Genomic DNA, 25,746 nt, shown 5'->3' on the forward strand with positions numbered 1-25,746 from the left:
CATCAGGATGGAGGCCAGGGTAGACGCCGGCCAGGGGCACGACCGGCGTCGGCTGCGGTGGCGGTGCCGGAGGAAGCGGCGCTGGTGGAGGTGTTATAAGATCAACCGGCGCCGATCCGGATACAGGCCTGGATCCAAGGGGGGCTTGCATCGCCGGAGCCGTCGGCAGAAAAGGCCTAGGCCCCCCTACTGAGTCCGCGGGGCCCAAAGGCGCTCCAGCGGGTTTGAGCTGCACAAAGTTGGCGTGCATTGCCTCGTACAATTTACGAAGCTGGGCAGGAGTCGCCTCGGGTCCCGGGAAGGGTGGGAAGCCCGGAGTAGACTCTTCGGGCTCCGTGCACGGAGCCGCGGGAGGGGCACCGCCCGCATCCCTCGTCGCATCAGCCAACCAATGAGGAGAAGTCGAGGAGCGACGATGCTTCTTCGACTTCTTTTTGTGCTTCGACTTACCCAACCCCAAGTGCGAAGACTTGGAAGAGTGACGATGCCAACTGCCGGCGCTCAAGAAGCTTTTGGGACCGCTCCCGCAAAACCTTTGGAGCCATGGACCGGCAGTCAGAGCATAACTTGGGGTCGTGCTCCAGGCAAAAGGGGCACATGCCGTGCGGATCCGTAACCAACATCAGTCGGCTACAGGAACCGCATGCCTTGAAGCCAGGCATCCCTACGTGCACCAGGAATCAGACTCAAAAAAGACGTCGACAAAAGTCGCTCAAAAAGTTGAATCAATAAATGACTGGAGGTACCGCTCTCTCCGGATCTGCGCTGGCTAGCGCGGAAAAAGAAAGAACTGACGTCAGCGCATAAGGGTAGCGTCTAAATAGCTGCTGCGACGTCATCCCGGCGACCACGACGTCAACGACGGACGCGTAGCCGACAGACACCACTTTGACGCACAGAGGTACTGCTGACGAAAAACATTCCGGATCCATTCTGATGCCTCGGGGTAATTCTAGGGTAGGGAATCTATAACTAACATGTTTCCAAACCCAGTTAGACAAACCTCTAGTCAATCTCTTCTGGCTCCACAAATGGACAGAGAGTTGCATACAATGGCCAGATGTCCAAGGTTGGCTACCATGCTTTAACCCTACCCTGACTCCCTGCAGTGTTTTACAACAAAGGATGCACACTTGTAACACTGCCAGAGACCCTGGGAGTCTCCTGAGTAAGTTGCTCTGAGGCTGCGAACAGTGGCCCACAGCGCACACAAAAACTGCTTGCATGTTTGCTCATATTTAAAGGGTAGTTAAGTGAGATAACATTTCATTCCGCTTCATTTGGCTGAAAATTAGTTGAGTTCTTTGTTGTAAGAAGTATTGTACTGTTTTGCATTGTGGATTACTAGTTTATGATGAATGGGCTTTCCTAAAGTTGCTTTAGTGTCTTTTAGTTTGACGGAAATTTGAATATCCATGTTTTACAGCCTTCCAAAAAGCAACAAGGTTTTCTAGTTTCCTTATCTTGGTGGGCAAGGAGTTACGCAACTTGCTGGCAAGGACTTAGAAAGAATGCCCTCCGAGCCCAGTTTTGTTGAAGCATGGTACTTTCAGCTGCCGGTGTGTGTTGGATTGAAGTGGTCTTCTAGGCTGGCAGATCTGAAATAGTTGTATTCAAAATGTTCTGATTCTATCTAGTGCTTGGTGTATAATGCAGAGTTCTTTGAACGTGATCGAACAAAACCTTCGGAGCCAGTGTAAGGTCGCGAGGGCCGCGGTGATGTGATCCCAGGGTGCAGGTGTAGAAGTAGTCCAGTCTTTAATTTGACCGCTATAATTTGTTTAGAAGAGATTCCTGGGTACCCGGACATTGGCTGTTTTTGGAGTTTGAGAAGTCTAGGAAGGGGGAAAATCTAACTTAAGAATCTGAGCAGGTTTGTTGGGGATGTTTTTGCTACAGCATCTATTTGTGGCTCCAGGGTATCTTAGATGATTCCTAGTATTTTTGTTGTGCTGGTTTGTGGGGATGCTTGTCCTAGGTCTGCAGGGCAGATTTCAGTAATGTCTGGGTTTCAGTGGCTTGCAGTCATTCATTCTTTCACTGCGATTTTGCACAGTGCCTGTTTGGTCTTGTGGCTTTCTTGAGGTTTTTCAATTTGAGAATAATCTGGATTAATCTGCAAAGCTATAACAAAAGGTTTGAATCAGTCCAGACAGATGGATGTGGTAGACGTTGAGAAGGTGGGGATAGATGGCTGAGCCCTGGGTGATGTCAGGATTCAAGAGTTAAGGTCTGAATGTTAACAGTGAGAGCAAGATGATGTGGTTCGAACTCGATAGGAAAGACATGATCCAATTTAAGGCATTTCCTTGGATAATTACGTTCTCCAGTGTGGTGATTAGTGCTAGAAATGCATAACGTTTGACCAGCAGTCTTTACCTCGCATGGCCTTTATACCACAATCTTTACCAAGCAGGTAAACAACTTTATTGGATGTTTACCTTTACTCCGCATCCTTTATCAAGCTGTACTTTATTCGGCAGGTAGGTATTTTTTTTTTAAATAACATTTTAATCTTTTTTTTTTTTTTAAAGGGGTTAAGGTTTGGGTAGAGGTAATGGTACTAAGGGTGATCTTAGTTTGCAGGAGGGTGGTTAGAGGTAAAGGTGATTTTAAAGTTATAGGTAGGGCTCCCGATTTTATGGTATTTATTTGTTTGACATTTCCGTCTGTATTTATCCATATTTATTTTTGGGGCATTTATCTGTATTTATCCATATTTATTTTGTGTATAAATGAAGTTGTAAACTAGACATTTCCATATTTATTTAACTGATAGACTAGCACTCATACTTTGATGCCTGTCATGTTTTAACTATTTAAGCTGTCAAATATTACATAACAATGCATCCACTGGTAAATACTAGCATTATACCACAAATGTATATTGACACAAGCCCTTATTTAAATAAATTTCATCCTGTTTTTTAATTTCCATGCTGTCTATCTGCTCAGATGTTGGGCTATAATTCATGAAAGACAACATGGAGAGTCACATAAAAGCAGCCCAATTTTCTGTATTTATCCATTTTTGTAAATAAATGCAGACAGAAAACACATTGTTTTCTGTCTGTATTTACATGTAAAAATCCATAAAAACGGAAAACATGGAGCCTTAATTATGGGGTGGCTAAAAATAATGGGAGTTAAGAGTGATTTTATGATTGGGGGGGGGGGGGGGGGAGGGGGAGTAGATGTTACAGGGTTAAGGGTGATTTTACATTTACAAGTCCAGTTTTGTAGACATTTGAAGGGGGACCATGTGGTCCCCCTCCCTGGGCCGATTTTGGCCCCAGGGACCACATACTCCAAGACCTGACCAAGAGGTAATGGGGGAGGGGGCTGCGTGTCACCCCCCTCCCCCCCCCACCCCCACAACCTCCCTGGGCCAATTTTGGCCCGCAGGACTCCATCCTTTGGCCGATTTTTGCCATTTGGTACCCCATTCCCCGGCAAAGTAAGGCTGGGTGCCCTGGTGCTCCCCCAGGGCACCCAGTGAACAATGCTGGGGACCGCGGGGGATCCCCAAAGCCCCCCGTGGTTTCTGCCAGCTCCCCGTCTTCGGTCGGAGTCGGCATTGCTCCTGCATGCAGGGTGCAGTCAAAATACTGCTCTCTGCGTGCAGGAGCAATCCTTTCCATCTGTTTAAACAGATGAACTCGGCTCTCAGCAGGCGGGAACATTTTTTTTTGCTCCCGCCTTCTAGGAGCGGAGTTACTGTATGCTCTCACTTGGTGGGAGCGGTCACACATCCTGCCAAGCAAAAGCAAACTGCTAACTCCAGAGGGTCGGCACCTCGGGCAACAGCAGGAGTCGGCCCTGGGGGGTGGCGGTCCCCAGGGCCATTAGTGGCTCCAGGAGGTAGGGGCGGGTGCTCCCCCTCCTTTGATCCTTAGGGCCAGCCCCTGGGAGGTGGTGGTCGCAGGGGCCTAATATGGCCCGGGAGGGGGGGTGCACCCTTCATCCTACTTCAAATGGTTTCCTGGCCCTGGGGAGGCCCTGCAGCCCCCCCCTATAATTAAAACTTGAATAGGCCGCATTAATTATATTTAAATATGCCCAAGTACCAAGGCTAGAGGGTCAGGGTATTCCTACTCTGCCCCCTTTTCTTTATTTTGAAGTTTTTTTTTGGGGACTTGGCTGAGGCAGAGTCCCAAGATGGCTGCCAACACTTCCTGGTTGAAGTGTTACCAGCCAATCAGATCTCTGCACGAGATTGTAAATATTCGCAAAGGCTTCGCTGTGCTAGATACCCTACAAATTTGGATTTTAATATCTCGAAAACTAGTGAACGGATTCACACTAAATCATAAAAAGCATGCTTTCTGGGCCAACATCTAGCTTTCTGCCAAATGTGGTGTAGTTCCTTTCAGCGGATCGTGGTGTAGTCATGTCTAAAATCCATATGGGAATGAACTTTTTTTTAAATCCCCCCCCTCCTTTTTTCTGCCGACTTGAAGCATCACTCCGAAACTTTCCATTCACAATAAAAGACCCACCTGCACACTTTTTTGGGAAACTTATATGAAAATTCGTCAACCGATGCCAAAGATATAGGCAAGTCAAAAAGCACTTTTCCTATGGAAACTAGGTCTGAACTATAACTATCTACTAGTGATCGCCTGTAGGTAATATATATGAATATATATATATATATGTATCAAACTTTACAATCGTTGGTAATGGCATGCACATTGTAAAGCCCTGTGTGATATTACATGTTGTAAAGGTCATTGCGTTGTAATGCTTGCAGTGAAAAGACCTGCATTGTAACGTCTGATATTCATGCTGGATGATGGATTGAGTCAAAAGAGGCGAAAGGTGTAACAGGCTCAAATCGGCCGGTTTATTAGCATCCACGTGTTCTTAGTTCATCAATTTTAAACACTATGATAGACTCTACCTCTAGTAAAGGAGGTATCTGACGGAATATTATTTTTTGCAGTAAATTCCCGCTTTTGCATGGGGGCTACATTTTTGTAAATGTTTTACACTGGACTGATTATTGCAGTGTTATTTGCAGCCATGCCAGGTTTCTTTAGAAGTGGTTTGATAGAAGAGCATTTGAGTTTTTTTTAACATGAAACGTATAGTAAGGTATTGGTAACAATCTTTGCTACTTCTGCAATAGGGCCGATAGGATTTCTGTTAAAATAGCTGGGGCCATGGGTCAGGTGGTGATACCGATGTTTTGCTATATTCTATTAGTTCGTTAGAGAACTGGTCAGAGAGCTGGGAGAATGTAATAAGAGCAGTTCTTTCATTAGTTTGGTAAGCACTGCAGGTGTGTGTTGTATGTTGGTACCTTTCAACTGAGGAGGTTGCGTAGAGCTTTTGCTTTTCTATGAATTGAGTTGACAGCCTCATAATGCATTTATGGGGGAAACTATTCACTGGAACGAGCTGCAAGGCTTTTAAGTTCGGATTCTGAAGACCTCCTTTGTGGGACATGATACAAGGCGAGAGGAGTATCTCTTTTTTCACTCATAATGATTGCTCTGTAAATGAGGCTCTAATGAGTGTATATGTTTCTACTGTACTGGTATAGGCGTTCCCTCCATTTTTATTTTGAGTGCTCGGTTGGTGGCTGTGAGTTTAATGAATTGTAAAAAGAAGCCTTTAGCCAACCTTGTGCAAGTCGAGTGTGACTGCTTCTTTCAATGGCATGGAGGTGACAAAGGCTGTTGACTGCCATTCATTATTTTTTTTTTATTGCATTTGCCACGCAGCTAAATGATACAGAAATCAGTTTAGAGGTTATAATTGTGGTTTCCTTTGTGGACGGTCTCTGATTTTTCAAAGCATTCTTGTTTGAAGTCGCTTTTTATAATTGTGACACTTGGGGATCATGATGTTAAAAAGGATGCTAAGATTGTTACTCCGCTCTAGGGGTGAGGAGAGGAGGTGGGTATGTTGCCAGCATTGTCAAAATATATGTTAAGCATGTATCTTGCCCGGAGTGTTCGGTAACTAAAGAGTTCTGTTCATTCGGAAGCTGTGGGGCCAGACAGTAATTATTCTGTTGATGGCGGAGATGGTTTCCTGAGCCAAGCATTGAATTTGCCCAGGACAATCAGGTTAGGGTAGTTTAGACAGAGGCTGGCAACACAGTCCAGTCACAGACATTTGTTGAGAATTAGGTGTTGTGAGATGAGGGGCAATAGATTAGCAAGAATGACATGGAGCTCTTAACGGATGAGTAGGGTTTGGGGAAGATGGCGTCACATTCCGATGCAGAATGGTCTTATAGGTACACCATGTGCAGAGATTCCTTGTGCACGATACCGACTCCTCCTGACGTTTTATTGGTGCGTTTTTCATGATATTCTCACAGCCTGCTGGAAGTGATTTATGCACAATGGGGGCTGCACAGTCTGCATGTTTCAAATATGAATAGCCAGCTTAGTTGCATGTTCGCAACATGTATTCTCTTTGATGTAGACACCGAATTGATGAGCAAACATTTGCAATTTTTTGTTCTTATTGGGAGACTGGTTGTGTTTAGGGGAGAGGTGGGTGTTTAGTCCATAAGTAGAGCCCATGCATTTACAGTTATAATATTCTGGGGCATACCAAGTTATTTTATTGGCTGGCAGTCCTGTGTAATGTCAGGACAGGATATTAAGCACCGTACAAATAAAAAGAGTAGAAAAAGAGAAAAAACAAACAAGAGAAGACAGAAAGAAACAGAGAAATGGAGAGAAACAGAGGAGAAAATATCACACAGAAGTGAGTGGAATATTCAAGAGGGCAGGATGGGAGTAGGAATAATAGCCAGAAATATAGATTTTCCAACCTAGATCAAGTGAGTGGGAGGGGGAGAGAAGGAATATGAGTCTGCGAAATTAAGTAGAAATGGATCACACAGGCCTGAGGAAATGTGTACTGCCCGCTCACCCTGGCTCGGTTGTTTCGGCCAGAGTTAGAGTTTCTCAGGGGCTCCTGGTCAGTGTCCTCGTCCGACGCTACACTGTCGTAATCATGCTGATCATCCGTGTCGCTAGGGTTCCTCAAGGAGTAGTCAATATTATCTGGAAGGGATAAACACAAACAATATAAGGTAGCGAATTCTGAAGGTAACTTTAGGAAAAGGCAATATACCAGGCAGTACATCTATGGGGCAATCTGTATCCCAGTAGAGCATCTGTATGACAAGATTGCACTGCAGAGCATCTACATGACAAAATGCATACCACTGGAGAATCCATAGCAGCACATCTATAAGGCAGAGCATATAACTGTAAGGAAAATGCTACTTACCAGTATGCATCTGTTCTTGGCATGTAGAGCTTTAGAATCACATACGTGTGCATAGATCGCCATCTGGTGTTGGGCTTGGATGTTTGCAGTTTGTTGTTGTCTTGGAAGAAGTCTTTGTAGTAAGGAGATAGGTGACTCCTCCCTTGGACGATAGTGCGCATGGGCATCGACTCCATCCTTAGATTGTTTTTTGTAATGAAGGCAAATGATGGAGTTTGTAAGAAACAGAAAAGGTGTCCATGTGTCTAAGTAAAATAACCCTAGAACAGATAGAGGTACCGGGGAGGCGGGTGGGCGTATGCGATTCTGCAGCTCTACATGCGAAGAACAGATGCATACTGGTAAGTAGCATTTTCCGTTCGAAGCATATGAGCTGAAGAATACATATTTGTGCATAGACTGTATAGCAGTGCTCTTAGAGGTGGTCACCTGTATCTGTTGCAGTGGTCTGAAAAAGTGTTTTAAGAACATCCTGGCCCACAGAAGCTTGTTGTTTTGCCTGCACATCTACACAATAGTGTTTGGTGAAGGTGTGTGGCATAGACCATGTTGCTGCTTTACAAATATCATCTAGGGGACTGTTTCCTAAGAATGCCAAGGAAGCCCCTAGTTTGCGTGTTGAGTGCGCTCTAGGGGAATGTACGTTTTGCTTTGTCGTAGCATATTTGAATACATTTTACTATCCACCTGGCAATCCCAGCTTTGGAAATGGGGTTTCCTTGATGAGGTGGAGAGAAAGCTACAAAAAATTGGTTTGTCTTTCTAAAACGTTTAGTTATGTCAATGTAATAAAGTATAGCTCCTTTGACATCAATTGTTGTGTGAAGAGCTTTCTCTGCTACAGAATCTGGTTTTGGGAAGAAAACGGGTAATTCCACAGATTGATTAAGATGGAAAGCAGAGATTACTTTGGGAAGGAATTTTGGGTTTGTTCTAAGAACCACTTTGTTATAATGTATTTGTAGTTCTGGTATGGTTAAAGCCTGGATCTCACTTACTCTTCTTAGAGAGGTGATTGCGACAAGGAAAGCTACTTTCCATGTAAGGAACTACAGTTCGCATTTGTGTAGAGGTTGAAATGAAGGACCCATGAGCTTAGTAAGGACAATGTTTATATTCCACACTGGAGAGGGTGGGATTGTGGGAGGGATTATCCTTTTAAGGTCTTCCATTAAGGCTTTGATGGCAGGTACCCTAAACAATGACAAATGTTGCCTGTTTTGCAGGTAAGCGGCAAGGGCAGCAAGATGCAGTCTTATGGATGTGTATGCCAGATTACTTCTTTGTAGATGCAGTAAATTGCAAATTATGTTTTGAATTGAAGCATCTAGTGAGTCAGTTTTGTTGTTATTGCAGTAAAGGACAAATCTTTTCCACTTGGCTGCATAGCAAGCTCTAGTAGTAGGGCGTCTAGCTTCTTTAATGACGTTCATACAGTCCGGTGGAAGGTTGAGGTAACCGAACTCTAGGACATCAGGAGCCAGATTACTAGGTTTAGTTGAGCAGGATCTGGATGTGTTATCTCTCCATGGTTCTGTGTCAGAAGCTTTGGGGAGAGTTGTAGCTTTTAATGTGGAAATACTGAGAGTTCCAGGAGTGTTGTGAACCATGGTTGCCGGGCCCATGTTGGAGCAACCAGGATTGTCTTGAGAGACTGTTTGAGCTTGCGCACTACTAATGGAATGAGTGGGAGTGGCTGAAAAGCATACGCAAATCTGCCTGACCAGTTCATCCATATCGCATTGCCCATGGACAAAGGGTGTGGATACTTGACGGAAAAGGTTGGGGATTTTGCGTTTGCATGTGTGGCGAACAGATCTATGTTTGGGTGGCCCCACATCTGAAAAAGCAGAAGAAGAACTTGTGGATGAAGTTCCCATTCGTAGATGTGCTGTGTCTGACGACTGAGCAGATCCGCAATCTTATTGTATACCCCTGGAAAATGTTCTGCTAGAAGGTATATCTTTTGTGGGATGGTCCATTTCCATATGCTTTGCGCTAGTTGAGAAAGCTGCAAAGAATGTGTTCCTCCTAGTTTTTGTATATAATACATTGCGGTCATATCGTCTATGCGGACAAGGACACTTTTGTTGATGAGATGTGTTTGGAATGATTTTAATGCTAGAAAGATAGCCAATAACTCCAGGTGATTGATGTGGAGCACTTTTTGTTGAGGGGGTCCACCTGCCCTGAATTGTATGGTTTAGGAGATGGGTTCCCCAGCCAGTGAGAGATGCGTTTGCTGTTAGCACTATCTGTGGAACTGGGTCTAGGAACGGCCGCCGTTTGGAAAGGTTTTGTGTTCTAATACTGCAGAGAACGATGAGTGCGGCTGTCCACCAACACCAGATCTGAAAGTTGACCTTGAGCCTGGTTCCACTGACATGCTAAACATTCTTGTAAAGGGCGCATCTGAAGCCTTGCGTGAGGCACTATGGAAATGCAAGAGGTCATCATTCCTATTAGCTGCATAAACACTCGAGCTGGCAGTGAGTGTTGAGGTTGAAATTTTGTTATGAGGGTTTGCATACTGGCTATTCTGACTGGATTCGGGTATGCAAGGGCTTTGGAAGTGTCTATTGAGGCCCCTAGATACGGATGTATGTGGGACGGCTGAAGATGTGACTTGGTGAGGTTTATTGTGAACCCCAAGTAGTGGAGCTGCTGAATTGTTTGGAGAGTGTGGTGAACACACTGGCTGTATGACTTGGCTTTTATGAGCCAGTCATCCAGGTACGGGAACACATGAATTTGTTGTCTTCGCAAGTGGGCGCCTACTCTTGCCAGACACTTTGTGAAGACTCTGGGTGCTGTGGTCACTCCGAATGGGAGGACCTTGAATTGATAGTGCTGACCATTCACTATAAACCTTAGATATTTCCTGTGAGCAAGGTGTATAGGAATATGGAAGTCGGCGTCCTTGATATCTCGAGTGGCATTGAAATCGCCTTGCTGGAGCAGTGGGAGGACCTGTTGAAGGGTGACCACGTGAAAGTGGTCTGATTGTATGTAGATATTCAAAGGCCTGAGGTCCAGTATTGGTCTGAGAGTACCGTCTTTTTGGGGGATGAGAAAATAAAGGGAGAAAACCCCTGTGCCTTGATGCTGGAGGGGAGCTGCTTTTATTGCAGGCTTTTGAAGAAGTGAGGAGCGTTAGATGTTCCGTGGACATTGGACGTTGTTTGGGCGGTATGGTTGGGGGAGTTGCGGTAAGTTCCAGGCAGTAACCATACTGGATAATTTGTCTTACCCACCTGTCTGTAGTGATGGAGTTCCAGACAGGTAGGAACTGTGAGAGCCTCTCTCCGACCGGAGTGGAATGGTCTGGAGGGAAGTCATTGTTTGGTAGTAGGGGAGGTTCGGTTGTTGTTACCTCGGCCTCTACCCTTGTTATTATTTTCTCTGTACCCACCTCTAAAATATGCCTTGTTTGGGGATGTTTGTGTGGGACTCTTGTAGGTGGAGGAAGTAGTGTCTGTGCCAATGTTTTTGGATGCGCCCCTATAAAAGGAGCAACGAAAGGAACCTTGTGGTGTTTGAGATTGTAATGCTCCCATAGATTTTGCAGTGTCTGTCTTTTTTCATTTTCTCCAGAGCTGTATCCACAGCTGGGCCAAATAGGTGTTCTTGATCGAACAGCTGATTTAAGATAGTTGTTTGCACTTCTTGTTTAAAACCAGAAATGCGCAACTATGCATGTCTGCGAAGTAAGACACTGGTGTTGAGAGATCTAGATGCGGTTTCTGCTGCATCGATGCATTTGTAATTAACTTGCCCTATTGGACTAGATGGTTGGCCTTGGCTTTGTATTGGTCAGGTAATGTTGAAAAAGATCTTCGAGCTCTGTCGTATCTGGCAAGCAATGCTTGTGCAGTAGCTATTCTCCAGAGATTGGCTGCTTGGGAGGCAACTCATTTACCTGATGCATCTAGCAGTTTAGACTCTTTGTCTGGAAGTGGAGCATCAACAGAGGTTTGGGAATTAGCATGTTTTCTTGCATTGGAGACTACCAAAGAATCTAAAAGGTATTTGTCCTTTAATGTAAATTGGATCGTTAGGGGCTGGCTTATACTTTTTATCAATCCGAGGATTGAGAATCCGGGTCCTGACAGGGTCTTTAAATATGTCTGGTGCATGCTTAGTGACACCTTTAAGCATGGGCAATGTATGTATTGTTTTTTGTGACTGAGCAAATGTATCTAGTAGGAAGTCTTCGTCCATGTGGTCTGAATATAGTTCAATGCAATGATATTGCGCAGCCCTATTAATGAGTTGACTAAACCAGATATTGTCATCTGGGGGGGATGGCCTAGATGGGAATACATCTGGATCAGGAAGGTCTGGAGGCTCTGTGGGATTGTTGTGATCGTCCCATGTATCCTGTGGTGGAGTAGTGTCATCATCAGGGTCATCTAAAGGATCCTTAACGTGTCTACCCCCGTCCCCTAGATCATCCTCATCCTGTGGTGGTGTGGTGAGTATGGAGAGAGTCTAGGAGAGTGTGTAGGAGACAAAGGTTTGGTAGGAAGAATAGGAGAAGAGGAACTTAGGGGTGAAGTTGCAACGTCTCTTTTCTTCACAAGTACCTCAGGAGAGTGTGAGGTATCCGATCTCCTCTTCTTTGATGGGAGATTGACAATATGGCCTGTTTTAGGGTCCACACGTAATGTCTTTTGTTTTGGATCGATAGGATCTGGTCGAAACAGTTCTTCCTGCTTGTTCTCTCCTTTCAGTGCCGATTTTTTCGGTTCCGAACGTGGTTTTGATTTGGGTTCTGGAGCCGTAGGAGGAGTCTTGTGCTCCTTTGGCTTCGGTGTCGAATCGGAAATCTTCTTCGGACCCGAAGGTTTTCGGTGTTTGTTCGGTTCCGAGGCCTTATGGTCTTTCGGTGCCGAAGGGTTCGATACCGAGGCCTTTTTGGGCGTATCCCTGATTTCGGTACCGAATGTGTTTTATGGGTACTAACATGCGACTTGCTCTGTCCCGAGCTGCCGGAAGGCTTTTCCCTTGTATTCGGAGCCGGGCCTGGAGGCGGGGTTTCTGAAGTTTTCCCTCAGTCGCGACTAAGGCCTTCAGGTAAAGTTTTGACCGGAGCCTTCTGTTTATCTGATGGGGCAGGGACATGGACGTTTGTACTCACTCGTTGACCTGGAGTGATGTGGTCATCGGAGTCATCAGCTTTGGAGATGATGTCGAGCTCCTCCGAATCTTCTGCCTCCGGAACATCGAGCCTTTGTCAAAATTCTCGTGTGGCAACGGTAGCCTGTTGAGCCATAACGTGTCGTCGAGCCCGGCGATCAAGGATAGTCTTTTTGGATCGAAAAGAGGCTCAGGCCTGACAACCCTTTTCCTCGTGTTCTGGCGAGAGGCAAAGGTTGCAGACCTTGTGGTGGTCCCTGTGTGGAAATTTAGCTCCACAGTGGGGGCATTTTTTAAATGGAGTCCTTTCCATTAGCCGTAGGCCCAGAATGGAGCCGATAGGCCCAGCGGCCCGCGTCGACGACCGGTATCGAGGATTTTAAGGTTAGCGCGTCGATGGGCATGTGAACGAAACAATACCGTCGAGTGGTGATGGGTTGCGCGCCGAAAAGGGTTGGAAACACGGTACCAAACCGGAGCACAGCAAGTCGCATCCGAACCCGATGGCGGAAAAAAACCAATCTAAGGATAGATGTGGATGCTCATGCGCACTATCGTCCAAGGGAGGAGTCACCCATCTCCTGACTACAAAGACTTCTTCCAAGACAACAACAAACTGCAAACATCCGAGCCCAACACCAGATGGCGATCTATGCACAAGTATGTATTCTGCAGCTCATATGCCTCAAACAGCATCTATACAGCATGATGGGGAAAGGCAGGCTATACTTGGTGAGGAAAGCAAACCACCTATATAGGGCAGGATGTATACATGCAGAATTACCTTACAGAGCAATTATAGATTAGAATACATATCAGCAAAATGTGTGTGTGTGTATATGTATGTATATATGTGTATTTATTCATTAATCACACAAGGTTTATAGGGCTTGATGCATATCAGTAGCGCATTTAAACTGCAGAATTGCATCACAGGATGACCACAGGACAGATAAAACACTGCCAGCATGTATTTATGGCAAAGAAACTAAAGGGAGCACCATTAGGGGAGAAATACGTACAGGATATTTATAGATTTAAATACTCAAAGCAATGGCAAGATAAACACAAGCAGAGCATAAGTAAGGTAAGATTTATACTATTACATTACCTACAGTGCAGAAAATATCTATACTAAAATCCCTTCTACAAGGTGTAACATTTACCAGCAGTGCTTCAGTAGTACATAAGATACACTGGGAGTGCATCTATGTGGCATTACGCAGAATAGCATACACTGGCGTCAGATATATGCCGCAGAACACCTAGAGGTTAGATTGCACCCCAGCGTTCCCTTTATGTGCAGGCGGTATACCAGCAGAGCATATACAGAGTAGTGTATACACCATCTGTGCATGTAGTCAGGGTGCTGCTAGCAATGAATGTATAAGCAAGGGCTTTCCAAGATCAGGGAACAAATGAAGCAATATACTAGCGTTTGGAAAAGGCCACTTCATCCACAAGACTTCTTCATTTATTCTCTGAAAATGCTCCCCTTCCTTTCCTCTCACCTGGTTCATCTTTTATTTCTCTTCTGTCCCCATTTAGGGCTTTGAAAACGCCTTCTGCTCATAATGGCGTATAGGACAATACAAATACCATCTTAACATAAAACTAGACTTACTGAACTGAACGAATAAGGGTAAACGCTAGTCGAAATCCATCAAGCTGGAGAGGTACACCATCGAAAAATTGTTGTGCGGAGATGTACAGCAGCCACGCATTGGTAAGCAGGAATGTACACATGTGAAGCTTCCCAATGCCTTGGAGCCCTGGGCTGCTGGGCCTGCACCAATGGCCCTCCGTTTCCACTGTGCAGGTTCTCTACCTGTTCAGCAGCTCTGGCTTCCCCTTGCGCTGAAATGTAACTGTACAATTGACCCATGGTTCACCCCTAGTGGTGCACCTGTATGAATGCCCCTCCCCCTCCCTTCGGCTTCCCTACTGCTGCAATTGCATCAATGGCCCCTGGCTTCCCTCATGCCTCTTGTGTACCTGTGACTCATGAGTGATGGTGTAGCTTCTGTATCTTTATTCTAATTTATTTACTTTCACATTTATTTTACCTTATTTTATTATCTTTATCCTTTAATCCTTTTTCTTCGGCTTCAGTCTCCATCTGCAACAGACTAGTAATTGTCCCTAACTCTGTTCCCGTCTCCCTGAGCCCCCTGTTCTGGTGCTCCTTCTGGAGGCTTCACCCTGAGTGACCCCTTGTCCAGTACATCCAAGAGGTCCCCTACCTGCAGGGCTGATGGGGCTCTTCCCTTGCTGCCGCCTCTTGGCTTCACTCAGGATGTCGATTATGAGCGTGGCGAATTCACGGGCATTAAACCTGGCTAGCTTCTGTCGTCCCTGCCGAAGAGATGAAAAGGAGAGGAGACAGGTGACCGACCATCTGTCACAGAGGGCGAGGAAGTGATAAGGAAGAGTGCACAAGACAAGAGCCATGACGTACAATGACGTGTGCAAGTACAATGAGACGCCAAGTGAGAGAGCTAGACAATGGATACAAAGGCGAAGAAAGAATGCTATGGTACATGCAAACGGAAGAGAAAGTGAGTGTGCAACAGGCCATGAAAACTGAATAGAGTAGTGTGGAAGAGGCATTTCACAGAACACACAAGCAAAATATTTCTAGATCAAAAATTCGAATTTTCCTGAAGCATCATTTATTGGATGCAGCCGCATTATTTATTCTTTACTGACCAGTGATTCCAGAGCCCCTATATACTTAGGAATGACCAGTCGAACGACAGGCGTAGGCCCTTATTGCAAGTTTTGCGAAAATCCTGATTCAACCACAGACCTCAGTGCGCCGTTGAAACAGAATTACAAATTATAAGAAAAACCTTCTGTATTTTCCCCAAACAAGTACCACCAGTGGATAGGTGAAGGAATTTGTCCAAGGAAAATTCCCCGGCATGGATGAAACCTGTAGAATTTGTTGTGCAAACACGGATTTCCGCAGCCAATTCTCATTCCAGGAGTCCAAACCCTTAAGGGTTCAGTACTATACAGCCAGTAATCATGGCACTCTGCAGTACTAGTAATTCTGGGTAGGGTATCTCTACGCTGGTTTTCACGTAAGACTCATAATTAGCCAGTTAGTATTGAACAGGCCAGTTGTTCTCTCTTAATTCACCACAGTGGTGCCAGGACTGCGCTAGGATGATCCACTGGGTTTCTAGTGCTTTGAAACAAGCAGACTGAAGGAGATCCAGATAAACTGACGAGGAGACGGGAACCGGCGCGCAATCCCTGAAGGAGTGCGTACATGCATACACAGATATCTAAAGCGTGTAGAAGCAAAAACCAGCAGTACAAAGGATTGAAGTAAATCGCTTGAAAGAATGGGAGACAAAATGCTGGCTAAATAACAAATAAAAAGAAGAAGGATGTCTGTACGATACAAAGGTAAGACAATATGCAGGAGTTTGAAGCAGGCGACTTTAGACTAAACCAAGGCTTGGAAGGCAATGACAGTGGCAAGTTGATATGTGATAAAGGAAGAATGTGAAATATACTATAACACAAAACACTAATGTAACACTACTTACGAAATAACATAAAATACACCTAACACGATGCAAGAATCTATTGAAACACATAAGTTGAGACTACAATATATCGTGCAAGCTATCACACTAGGATATATATAACTAATAAAGCACAGCAATCCAATAGGGTATTTACAGTCTAGGAAAGCGTGGCAGAGTGCGCCAACTGACATGACACTGCCTTACCTGATTGCGCGTAGCGGAGTACTCTGGATTTACGGGCAGGAAGGGCACCGCACTCCGTTCCGTCACCAGCGTGCTATGGTTCTGCGTGGTCAACCAGACTGAAGCAAGAGAGTAAACCAAGGTTAATGCAGGTATTCATGGCAGACAATATCCACCCAATAGATTCAACATGGGCCAAAACTGGGGCAAGGGCACAAAAAGGACGAGAGAGACAATTCACCGATTTCTATGCACTTTCCTGAGAGAACTGGGGACTCGGAGTGTTTGATGGAAAATGCATTTGGTCGTCTGCCACTTCCACAGTATCTGCCTCTGAACACAATCCATCTCCAACCTCTTTCGATGTACTTCATATCATCGAGGTGAGCTAGGGGACTGAGTTGAGATGGACAAAGGAGAAAGAGCTTGGAGAAGTTCGAACTGCTCCCATGAACCATTCTATGGATCAGATTAAGTACTTTGTAAAATGAATGAACAGAATTTCCAATTGAGTGGGACATGTCTTCATCCTTGTTCACTTAGGCTTGTAATATATTGTACAAAACCTCAAATAAATGAAAACGTAACTGGAACGATTAGAGTCTGGGCAATCAAGCCATGGACCTTGAGTAGCCCTAGTGGGATTATTTTCAACTTGACAAAAGTAGACAAATAAAAAAGTTTTGAAAGGTTGTGGGAAATAAGGACTCATGGCGGGCTACACGCAGTCGATGGTAGTTGGTGAACTTTGGTTCGAGCAGTAAAAAGGGCCCTGTTGATCGATTTGCTTGAGTGAAAAAGGAGGAATTTAGATGGGAGGTCTTAATCAAAGGTGGACTGTCCCACAGCATATCAAACAATTCACGCAAATTCAACCATGGTAAACAGGACCTGTGACTAACTTTGCCCCAGCCCTGCAATCTTTACAAAGGCCTCTCAGGAACTCTCGAGATTTTCCAAACAGTCGGATCCACTCTTGAGCCTCCAAGCGGGGCATAACACAAAAATCCTGGCAGGGCTACTGTGGCTCGCAAGCACCCCTTAAAGGCCACAGACGTCCACCTCACTAATAAACTGAGGGGCAGGCGTGATTGGACGGATATACTGTAAGCTCAGAATCTCAGGAAAAGCGTTATTCTGGGTTACTTTCCAAGTCTGTGACTGGGTTAATAACTTGAAAATCTCCAGTGATCTCTAACCCTAAAATGAGTCACCACTGTCCCTGGGCTTTAAGTGTGATGAAAAACATGTGTGTGTGTATGGTGGGGGCTAAAGAGACCTACGCCAAAAAAGTGTAGCTAGGAATCCTGTCCAAGTGTCGTGACCTATGTAATTAAGGGCGCGGCTTGAAACATGTAAACTAAAATTCTGTGGTTGACAAAGCATGCCCCTGTCCAGTATTTGAATGCCTCCAGACATATCACACAGCAGCGAACATATGCCTAACACAAGCCAGGCCTATTGGATTTAGCAGTGCTTTTAGCATAATCAAATTAATGAGTAAACAATGATTGTTGCGAATGATTAGAACTGAAAATATGTTAATTCTGAAAATATGGAACCAAATTACTACGGTATGTAGAAGGGATAGTGGTCTCCAGTGTGCGTCATTCACTCCTAAATTCCCCTCACACAGCTCTACTCTACAGTCAAACTGTTAGACACTTGCCCCCCACATACCTTTAAAATCATTAATTTGCATATTTCATACGTCATCTCTCTTCTCGTCAGCACAGTCTGTTCAGTTTCTCCTTCAGCGGGTACTTTATTTTGTCTCCTCCAATTCACCATTCCCCACGCACAACTCGCCCACTGATCTGTAAGTACAACATTCTCTCTTCCTCTGGTGTTCATATTTTGACAGGTCTGTATTTCCTTCCCACACTTTAATGACCTTTATGACCCACTGACGAGCACTGTGAGCAACTCGCACGATCTTCAGCCTCAACTCCAAAGCTCTAAATTGTGCCAAGTCAATTTCTGATTATTTTTAGGAATGGTTGAAAAGTAGCCATTTTGAACGGCAGAAAATGCTGCCCGGATGGTGAAGCTTAGGGCAAAAAAACTAGGAATACCACAATGCAAACTCACTCAGACACCTAGAGATGACTCAGTTCACAATATTCACTACACAAAACTCATATCGCTTACAAAAAAAATCTAGAGTAGCAACACCTGGAAAAAGCAAATAATCTTAGGAAATGAAAGTTGACTTAAAACAAAACTCAAGCTCCTTCATCCTCTTAGGAAAGTTGAACTTCCACCTGAATACCATGCCGACCCAAACACGACCACACTCCTCGAAGACCTGGGTAACCTCAGCCTCATCCGACATGTGAAAAGACCCACACACTCAACTGGTCACCTCCTGGACCCAATTTGAACCACTTTCAACAACATCTCAGTCAATAAACCCATGCCTATCACCTGAACCGATCAGGCCCTCATCACATTCACCATTCCAGTTCTGCACCAATACAGAACTTCTACTGCCATGCTAGCCCACTGAAATTGAAACATCCCAGAGGAAGACTTGACAACCATACTCAATTCAATAATCTTTTATTCGGATATTAAAACATCCAAGCAAGATCATAACAATTACAAATTCCAACAATACATTAAAATAGCAAAATGTCCTTAAAATGTTTAAAAAATAACAATTCATCAGGGTTTTATCCGAGACCTTGATAGCTAAATACCTATGGCAAAGCAACAAGACACAGTATTTATAAGGTGCAGAGTTTTGACAGCTTCAGTGCAGGTGGCACTAACACCATGGCATTTTAAGAATACATAATCATAACCAAAAAAGAAGAGGATATTAACTATATCAATTTAAAACATCATAGCACTTCCCAAGATCAATAAACCGTTCATTTCGTAATTAGATTGGGACCTTGTTTAAGACTGCAGTAAGGGCCAAAATATGCATTGGGGCATTTAAGAAGCGACTTTTAATCATAATACCCGACCCTCTATACCCCAGAGCAAAGTTGTTTACATCTCGCATCTAGTCTTCCTTAGTTTTGCAGCTAGTCTTAAAAAATTCACTGTGCAGAACAACGTGAGGGGGTCCGCTGAAAGTTTCAGGTATAAGAGTGCCACCCTTACCTGGGTGAATTTGTTCTTTCTTAGAACAGTTTTTAAAAAGACTGCCCTTGGGTACTCATATAACGGACAAAAAAATACAAAATGAAGGGTATCCTGCGGAGATCCCAGATCACAGCCGCACGGACCCTTTGACAAAACATCTTTTATGTACCCTGCAGGGACGGCTAAAATATGGTGTAAAAGATCTAATCTAAATCTGATCATTAAAAATCTATCATTTTTGTTATATATATACGCCAGGTAAGGTTCTAATCCTGCTACAGATTTTGTTAAAATGTGGGCTCTCACTGAACCTTTCAGTATTTCAGTGTCTTCTCGTGCGCAAGCAAGGCGCCTAAGATGTTCGGCTTTTATGGCAGCTTTTACCTGGGGCATCAAGGTCGTGGGTTCATCAAAGTAGTTTACAAATCCCAACCACTTCAAAGTCTCCTTCACATATTTAAGCCAGGGTATCCGTAGTCCTTTGTCCCTGCTAATGCAGTCCTTTATTATTTGTCTACTTAAACTAGCCTCAGGGTTGGTCCAGATTTTAATCCAGCACATTATTGGTTTAGTGCTTATCCTATCGCTAATGTAAGGAATCCCCAGCTCCTCATGAGCAATGTGGGCAGGTATACTCTGAGGAACTTGCAAAATCCTTCTAAGGAACTTGTTTTCCTCCAATTGTATCAAGGACGTATTACGGAATCCCCATACCTCGCTCCCGTACATGGTTTTAGAGCAACAAATTGAATTATATAAATGCAACATTTCATTTGGTGACCAACGACCTAATCTCGAGGCTCGATTCATGATTGAGCCCATTGTACTCGTTTGTTGCTTACATTTCTCTGAGATTAGTGGATTAAAGTTGAGGTGTTTATCAAATAATATTCCTAAGTAGTTAAAAACCTCGACCGTCTCCAGTTTGAGTCCCCCAATTTTAAAAGTGAAATTCTTTGTTGGTCTTTTCCCTGCTTCCATTATGTAGGATTTTGTGAGATTAGGAGATAAATCTAGATTTGCCATAAACCTACTAAAGCCGTCAATGAGAGACTAAAGTCCCCTCCCTGTACGGGATAAGAGGACTGCGTCGTCCGCGTATAGAAGGACGGGTATACTTCTTTTGCCAACTCTTGGACAATCAACCCCCAAGTCAACAAGTGTTTTATCCAAACCATTTATGTATAGCGTAAATAAAAAGGGCGCCAAAATGCAGCCTTGTCTCACGCCTCTAGTACATGAAAAATGTTCGGTAAGGTTCCCCTCATTGCTATATCTGACCTGAGCTGTTGTGTTTAGATGTAGTGTTCGAAGGATGTATATTAGTCATGGATCGACCCCCAGCAGCTCAAGAATCTCCCACAGCTTCTCGCGATTCACCCGGTCAAAAGCTGCTGTCAGGTCCATAAAGGCCAAAAAGACCATCCCCTCGCCTGCCACGGTGTACTTTGCCACCAAGTTATACAGATTAAGGCACTGGTCCGTGGTAGAACGACCAGGTCTAAAACCATACTGAACGTCAGTAATGATCTCATTTTCCTCCGCCCAGTCCGTCAGACGATTCAGGATAACCTTCCCTAGTACTTTTACGGTCACATCTATTAATGAGATTGGACGGTAGCATTTGGGGTCACACTTGTTGCCCTTTTTAAATAGGGGCACAATGCTAGCCGTTGACCACGACCTGGGCATTCCCATTTCCACTGCCGTATTAAAAATGTGCGTGAGTATAGGTGCCCAGAGATCAACCTGCGCCAAAAATAAGTCAGGAGGAATCCCATCCGGGCCTGGGGCCTTATTGCGTATTAGGGCATATATTCCTTCTTTAATCTCGCTCACCTCAAACTGCGACAATGAACCTGGTGGAGAGCCAACAGTTGCAATTTGTCGAGTAGGGCTACCATGATTATACAGGTTCATGAAGTGGGTTACCCATGCTTCAGGCAGGACATGACAAGCCATCTTCTCATTATTCGGTGCCGACAACCATACTCATGGAACACAAGCCTAAACGCAACAGCAGCCTATCTGTCTCCATCACTAACCTCAACAATTGGATCAATGTCTACACTCACATTAGTTCCCCTCAAGACAAGCAAAACCACAAGATCCAGACCACAAGTCAGCAAGTACACGGAGGAACTCAGCTTAGCGAAGTGCCACTGCAAGCAACTGGAGCACCAATGGAGAATGAGCAAAGACAACGCAGAAAAGAACACCTTCAAATTTGACTTGAGCTGTTACCACTGGCAAATCCAGAGCACAAATCGGCTCAATTCCCAAACTGCATTGATGCCAGCACCAACAGCAGCAAGAAGTCCTTCACCACTGTGAAAGATTTTACCTCCACAGCGGCTGACTCCAACAACATTACCCCTTCTCAGGACCTCTGTGACAAGCTCTGTTATTCTGCAGCAAGACACCACCATACATGACAACTTTGACCCTTAACCAGAACCACCATTCCTAGATACACAACTCTTCATCTTGGCCAAAGTAACCACTCTGACCACTTGGCCCACTGTCTCCAAGGACGATACCTTCTCCATCATGTAGTCCATCCTCTCTGGAGCCCCCTTAGATCTGTGCCCCCTCATGTCATCAGCAAAGGACTATAACCCATGAGCATGCACTCACCCCGATTCTAAATGTCTCCATCTCTTCTAGCACCTTTCCAGGCACATGGAAATCCACCACAGTCTCCCTCTCCTGAAGATTCCTTCTGCAGACCAAACACTCGCCAACTACAGACCGACCTCCCTGTTAAAGTACCATGCTAAAGTTCTGGAAAAACTTATCATGCACCTCACCAACAATCTTAACAACCATAAACTCCTTGACATCACTCATTCCAGCTTTACACCATCTACAGCAAGGAAACCGCACTCATCGCTGCAACAGTCAATATCCGTATGACCCTGGACAGAGGAGAAACAGCTGCTGTCATCCCCCTAGACCGCTCTGCGGCTTTCAACATGGTAATCCACCTCATCAGTTGCTTGCTTGGGATTGGAATCCAAGGACTCGCTCTCTGCTGGATATACTCTGTACTTACTGATAAGACAAAGCCAGTCAGGTTGACCCCATACTCTTTGGATGAAAGCAACCTCGTATGTGGTGCCCCACAGATGATGCTCATTGAGCCCGACCTCTTAACATCTGCAGGATCCCGCAAGCGAGCATCGGCCACACCCACGACATCAACGTCCTATCCTACAGGAACAATACCCAGCTTACATTTTTCCTCTCAGAGAAGACCTACAACACCCTGACCAAGTTTGCCGTCTGCATGACTGAAAGCGCCGACAGCATGAAGATCAACTGGTTCAAACTTAACACCTACAAGACAAAAGTCATGATCTTTGGAAAGAACATATCTTTTTGAGTCTCCACCTTGTGGTCGGCTGAACTCTGACTCACACCCACCCCTGATAAAAACCTTGGGTTTTGACCTCTTAAGTCAACGCCATCTCAACTTCCTGTTTTCACACCACGAACAAAATCTTCAAATGGCTTTCAACCAGCACTTGCAAAACCATCACACACCCCCTAGTCAAAAGCAAGCTGGACTACGGTAAGAACTACTACATGGGAATCAGCAAAAGAGTCACCAGACGACTTAAAACCATTCAGAGCGCGGCACACAATCTTCCACACCACACGCATATCACACTGCACCGCAGGGAGCCTGAGTCGCTCACAATCAGATGTCGAAGTGGGCGTGCCCTTAGGGGCACAAAATGCCCATTCATTTTTAATTTCACCAAAACAGTTCACCAACATTCTGTGACAAGGTAACCCTCCTGGAACAGTTAATTCCAACAGCAGAATTGTTCAAGCTGAAGTGGAGGGGGATGGAAACGCCTGTGCTGTGAAAACAAAGGAGGGGCAGACTGCTAAACAACCCTTCTTGCCAGGGTGCCTGCTTGCCTGAACGAAATGTAAATGTGCGCAACTGGTTAATCTGCTAATGTAAATGGTACTTGGAATCCTGGATTGGATTTAATTGATGGAATCACCTGACGCTTCCTGATGAGACAGATGTATTCTTTTTGAGTGGTACTGCAAGGGATTTACCAGCTGAACTGTGAATTGTGTGCTTTTAATGGCCCGTTCTAAACAAAATGCACTATGTACAGTCTGGATATTAATAAAATCTATATTTTGGAATCACTTTTTTTTTTACCTTAAAGCTTTTGCTCATTTTGTAGCAGCCCATATCATACTGTCTGTAATGCAAGTTTAAAATTGACAGTGCTTTCTGTCACTAGCTAGCACCTCATAGCACTAACTATACACAAGTCACTTTTCTCCACTGCACCAACCACGATTCAGTTCCGTGGCGCTTTGGTTACACACAGATCTCTGCAGTGGATTAACTAATAGAGGTTTCACAATGTACAACAGTACATTTCCTACTGATTAACTTAAATTTATTTTTCATTTAAACTGTGCGTCATTTCATATGTAGTTACCGGAAGGTAAAAGACCAAAAAAGGTAAAATATTTTTTGCCACTTATTTGAACCGGCCCCCACGCTCACGGACCCCATGCACACAGCATCACAGTTCCCATACTTGTTTTTTTAATTCACTTCGACCGCAGCTCTCAATACATAAACGTGGCCTGTTCACACTCCTCAAACACACCTTCAAAGCATAACATAACATGGGCACAGACTACCTTAGACAAATCTCATTTCACAAACCCTCCAGACGCCTCTGCTCGGAAAGTCTCCTATGGGCACACATGGCATCCATACACAGAGCTAGGACCGGATGTCGAGCCTTCTCCTACGTCGCTCCTAAGCCTGGCATGACCTGCCTGAGCACCTCAGAGCCGCTGCTTCTACTTTTGAGTTCCGCAGGAAGCTGAAGGCCTCGCTTTTTTAATAGACCCTCTCTCCAGCCCTGGGCCAGGCTAGTTTTGCACCGGCAGCAGCGCCGGGATGACAGTGTGCTTTACAAATTACACATAACCACATGAAGTATAACCAGGGGTTGTATTGCTGACATGGATTACTTTAAGGGTGTTTACGGTCAATCGATCAGTGCTTTTGCCTAGAAAGTTAAGGACATGAATACCTGGACCAATATAGGGACCCGTTTCAATACGAGTTTCTAATTACTTCCGGGTCTGAGACCCATCAGAACCCGGTCCACTAGAAGCCCTGGGCTGCCCGGAGATGAAGAAAAGTCAACTGTGGCTGTTGCAATAAACGCAGCCCAGGAGTCTACGACCCCGCCACCAGAGGGCGCTATGACGGTGCTTCCAGTGGGTCTGCACTTTAAATCACCCACTCGCGCTTCCCCTCCGCCACTCCACCCCCAGACACTCCCAGCGCTCCCCTCTACGTGCCATCCCCAAAACACATGCTCCCCTCTCACCGGCCAGAAACATGTGCATGTAACATTACGCAGCCTGCCCTAGACATATATGTAACACACAGCTGCGCTTCCCTTTAGCATCACTGGTAAAACTTGAGGAAAAACCAACAGCTGGTTCCAGTCCGTCACGGACACACGCGCCTTTTATTGTAGCCACACAGATGCTGGCCTCTGTCAAAAAACAGGTCCAAATGAAAGTGTGGATGGAGCTGGCGCAACATCTTTACGTGCTTGTACGTCAATCAAACCGAAAATAAACACGCCCTTATCAAAAAGGCCAGGCACCAATCACGCTGGTGAAATCGGAAAACACGCCGTCGTCCTTTTTCGCAGTTTACCCACACAAATGACATCAGAAGAATGTATGTGTCGCCTTAAAATGCAGCTTGCAGTTTGAGGATAAAAGGCAGGCGAGGCTACGATGCCCGAGGGGTTAACCAACCGCTGCCAGCCAGACTAGTCTAAATAAACCCTCGCCTTCGCCCGACGGCCGCAAGCCCGTCACCGCCCCGCTGCTGCTGCTCGCGGTTTTTAAGAATATGCCTGCCCCAAGATGCCGAAAATTAGTCATGATTTCAAAACTGCGTGGCAAAAGCGCACCGACAACAAAAACGGCTGAGCAAAACACACACAAGTGGGAACACAAGCAAATTATATTGTAAGTTACAATATAATTTGCTTGTGTTCCTAGTTAACTCGTCTCGCTTTCCGTGACCTCACACCCTCTGTGGAAAGTCTGAAGGAGGAAGAAGGGAACAGAGGAGAGGGAACAGAGGAGAGGGAACAGAGGAGAAGGAACAGAGGAGAAAGGACAGACGGATGAAGAGCGTGAGAAGAGACGGGATTGGACGCTTTTAACGGAGTATCCGTGATGATGGGGAAGTGATACAGACCATTCCTTAGATAATAGCAAAGAACGCCAGGGGGCTGCAATGGAATCGGACTTGTGTGCAGAAAGAAGAGCTAAGACGCACGTCCCTGCTGCAGTGCTAAGATCAGACACACAGCCAGAATCGGACCTCCAGAAACAGGAATGGTTACACATTTCTCAGCTCAAAAAAGAGTGAACGGAAACAACGTGATCTGCTTAGGAGAAAGCGAGAGCCTGGCTGCCACGCGCGGACCGACTCGAACCAGCA

General features: G+C 45.1%; 1 protein-coding gene across 12 annotated transcripts in view; it reads right to left on the reverse strand.

Moving 5' to 3' along the window:
• The window catches only part of GIT1 (GIT ArfGAP 1), a 294,885-nt gene that overhangs the window by 42,006 nt on the left and 227,133 nt on the right, over positions 1-25,746 (reverse strand). For all 12 annotated transcript variants that reach the window (XM_085649217.1, XM_085649216.1, XM_085649213.1 and 9 more), the window contains 3 exons: positions 16,146-16,243; positions 14,643-14,754; positions 6,898-7,031 (listed from right to left, as the gene is read on the reverse strand). In XM_085649217.1, coding sequence (XP_085505343.1) covers positions 6,898-7,031; positions 14,643-14,754; positions 16,146-16,243 — 344 coding nt within the window. The remainder of the gene's footprint in view (positions 1-6,897; positions 7,032-14,642; positions 14,755-16,145; positions 16,244-25,746) is intronic.

Source organism: Triturus cristatus, chromosome 3_2, assembly GCF_964204655.1.
Source record: "Triturus cristatus chromosome 3_2, aTriCri1.1, whole genome shotgun sequence".
NCBI lineage: Eukaryota > Metazoa > Chordata > Amphibia > Caudata > Salamandridae > Triturus > Triturus cristatus.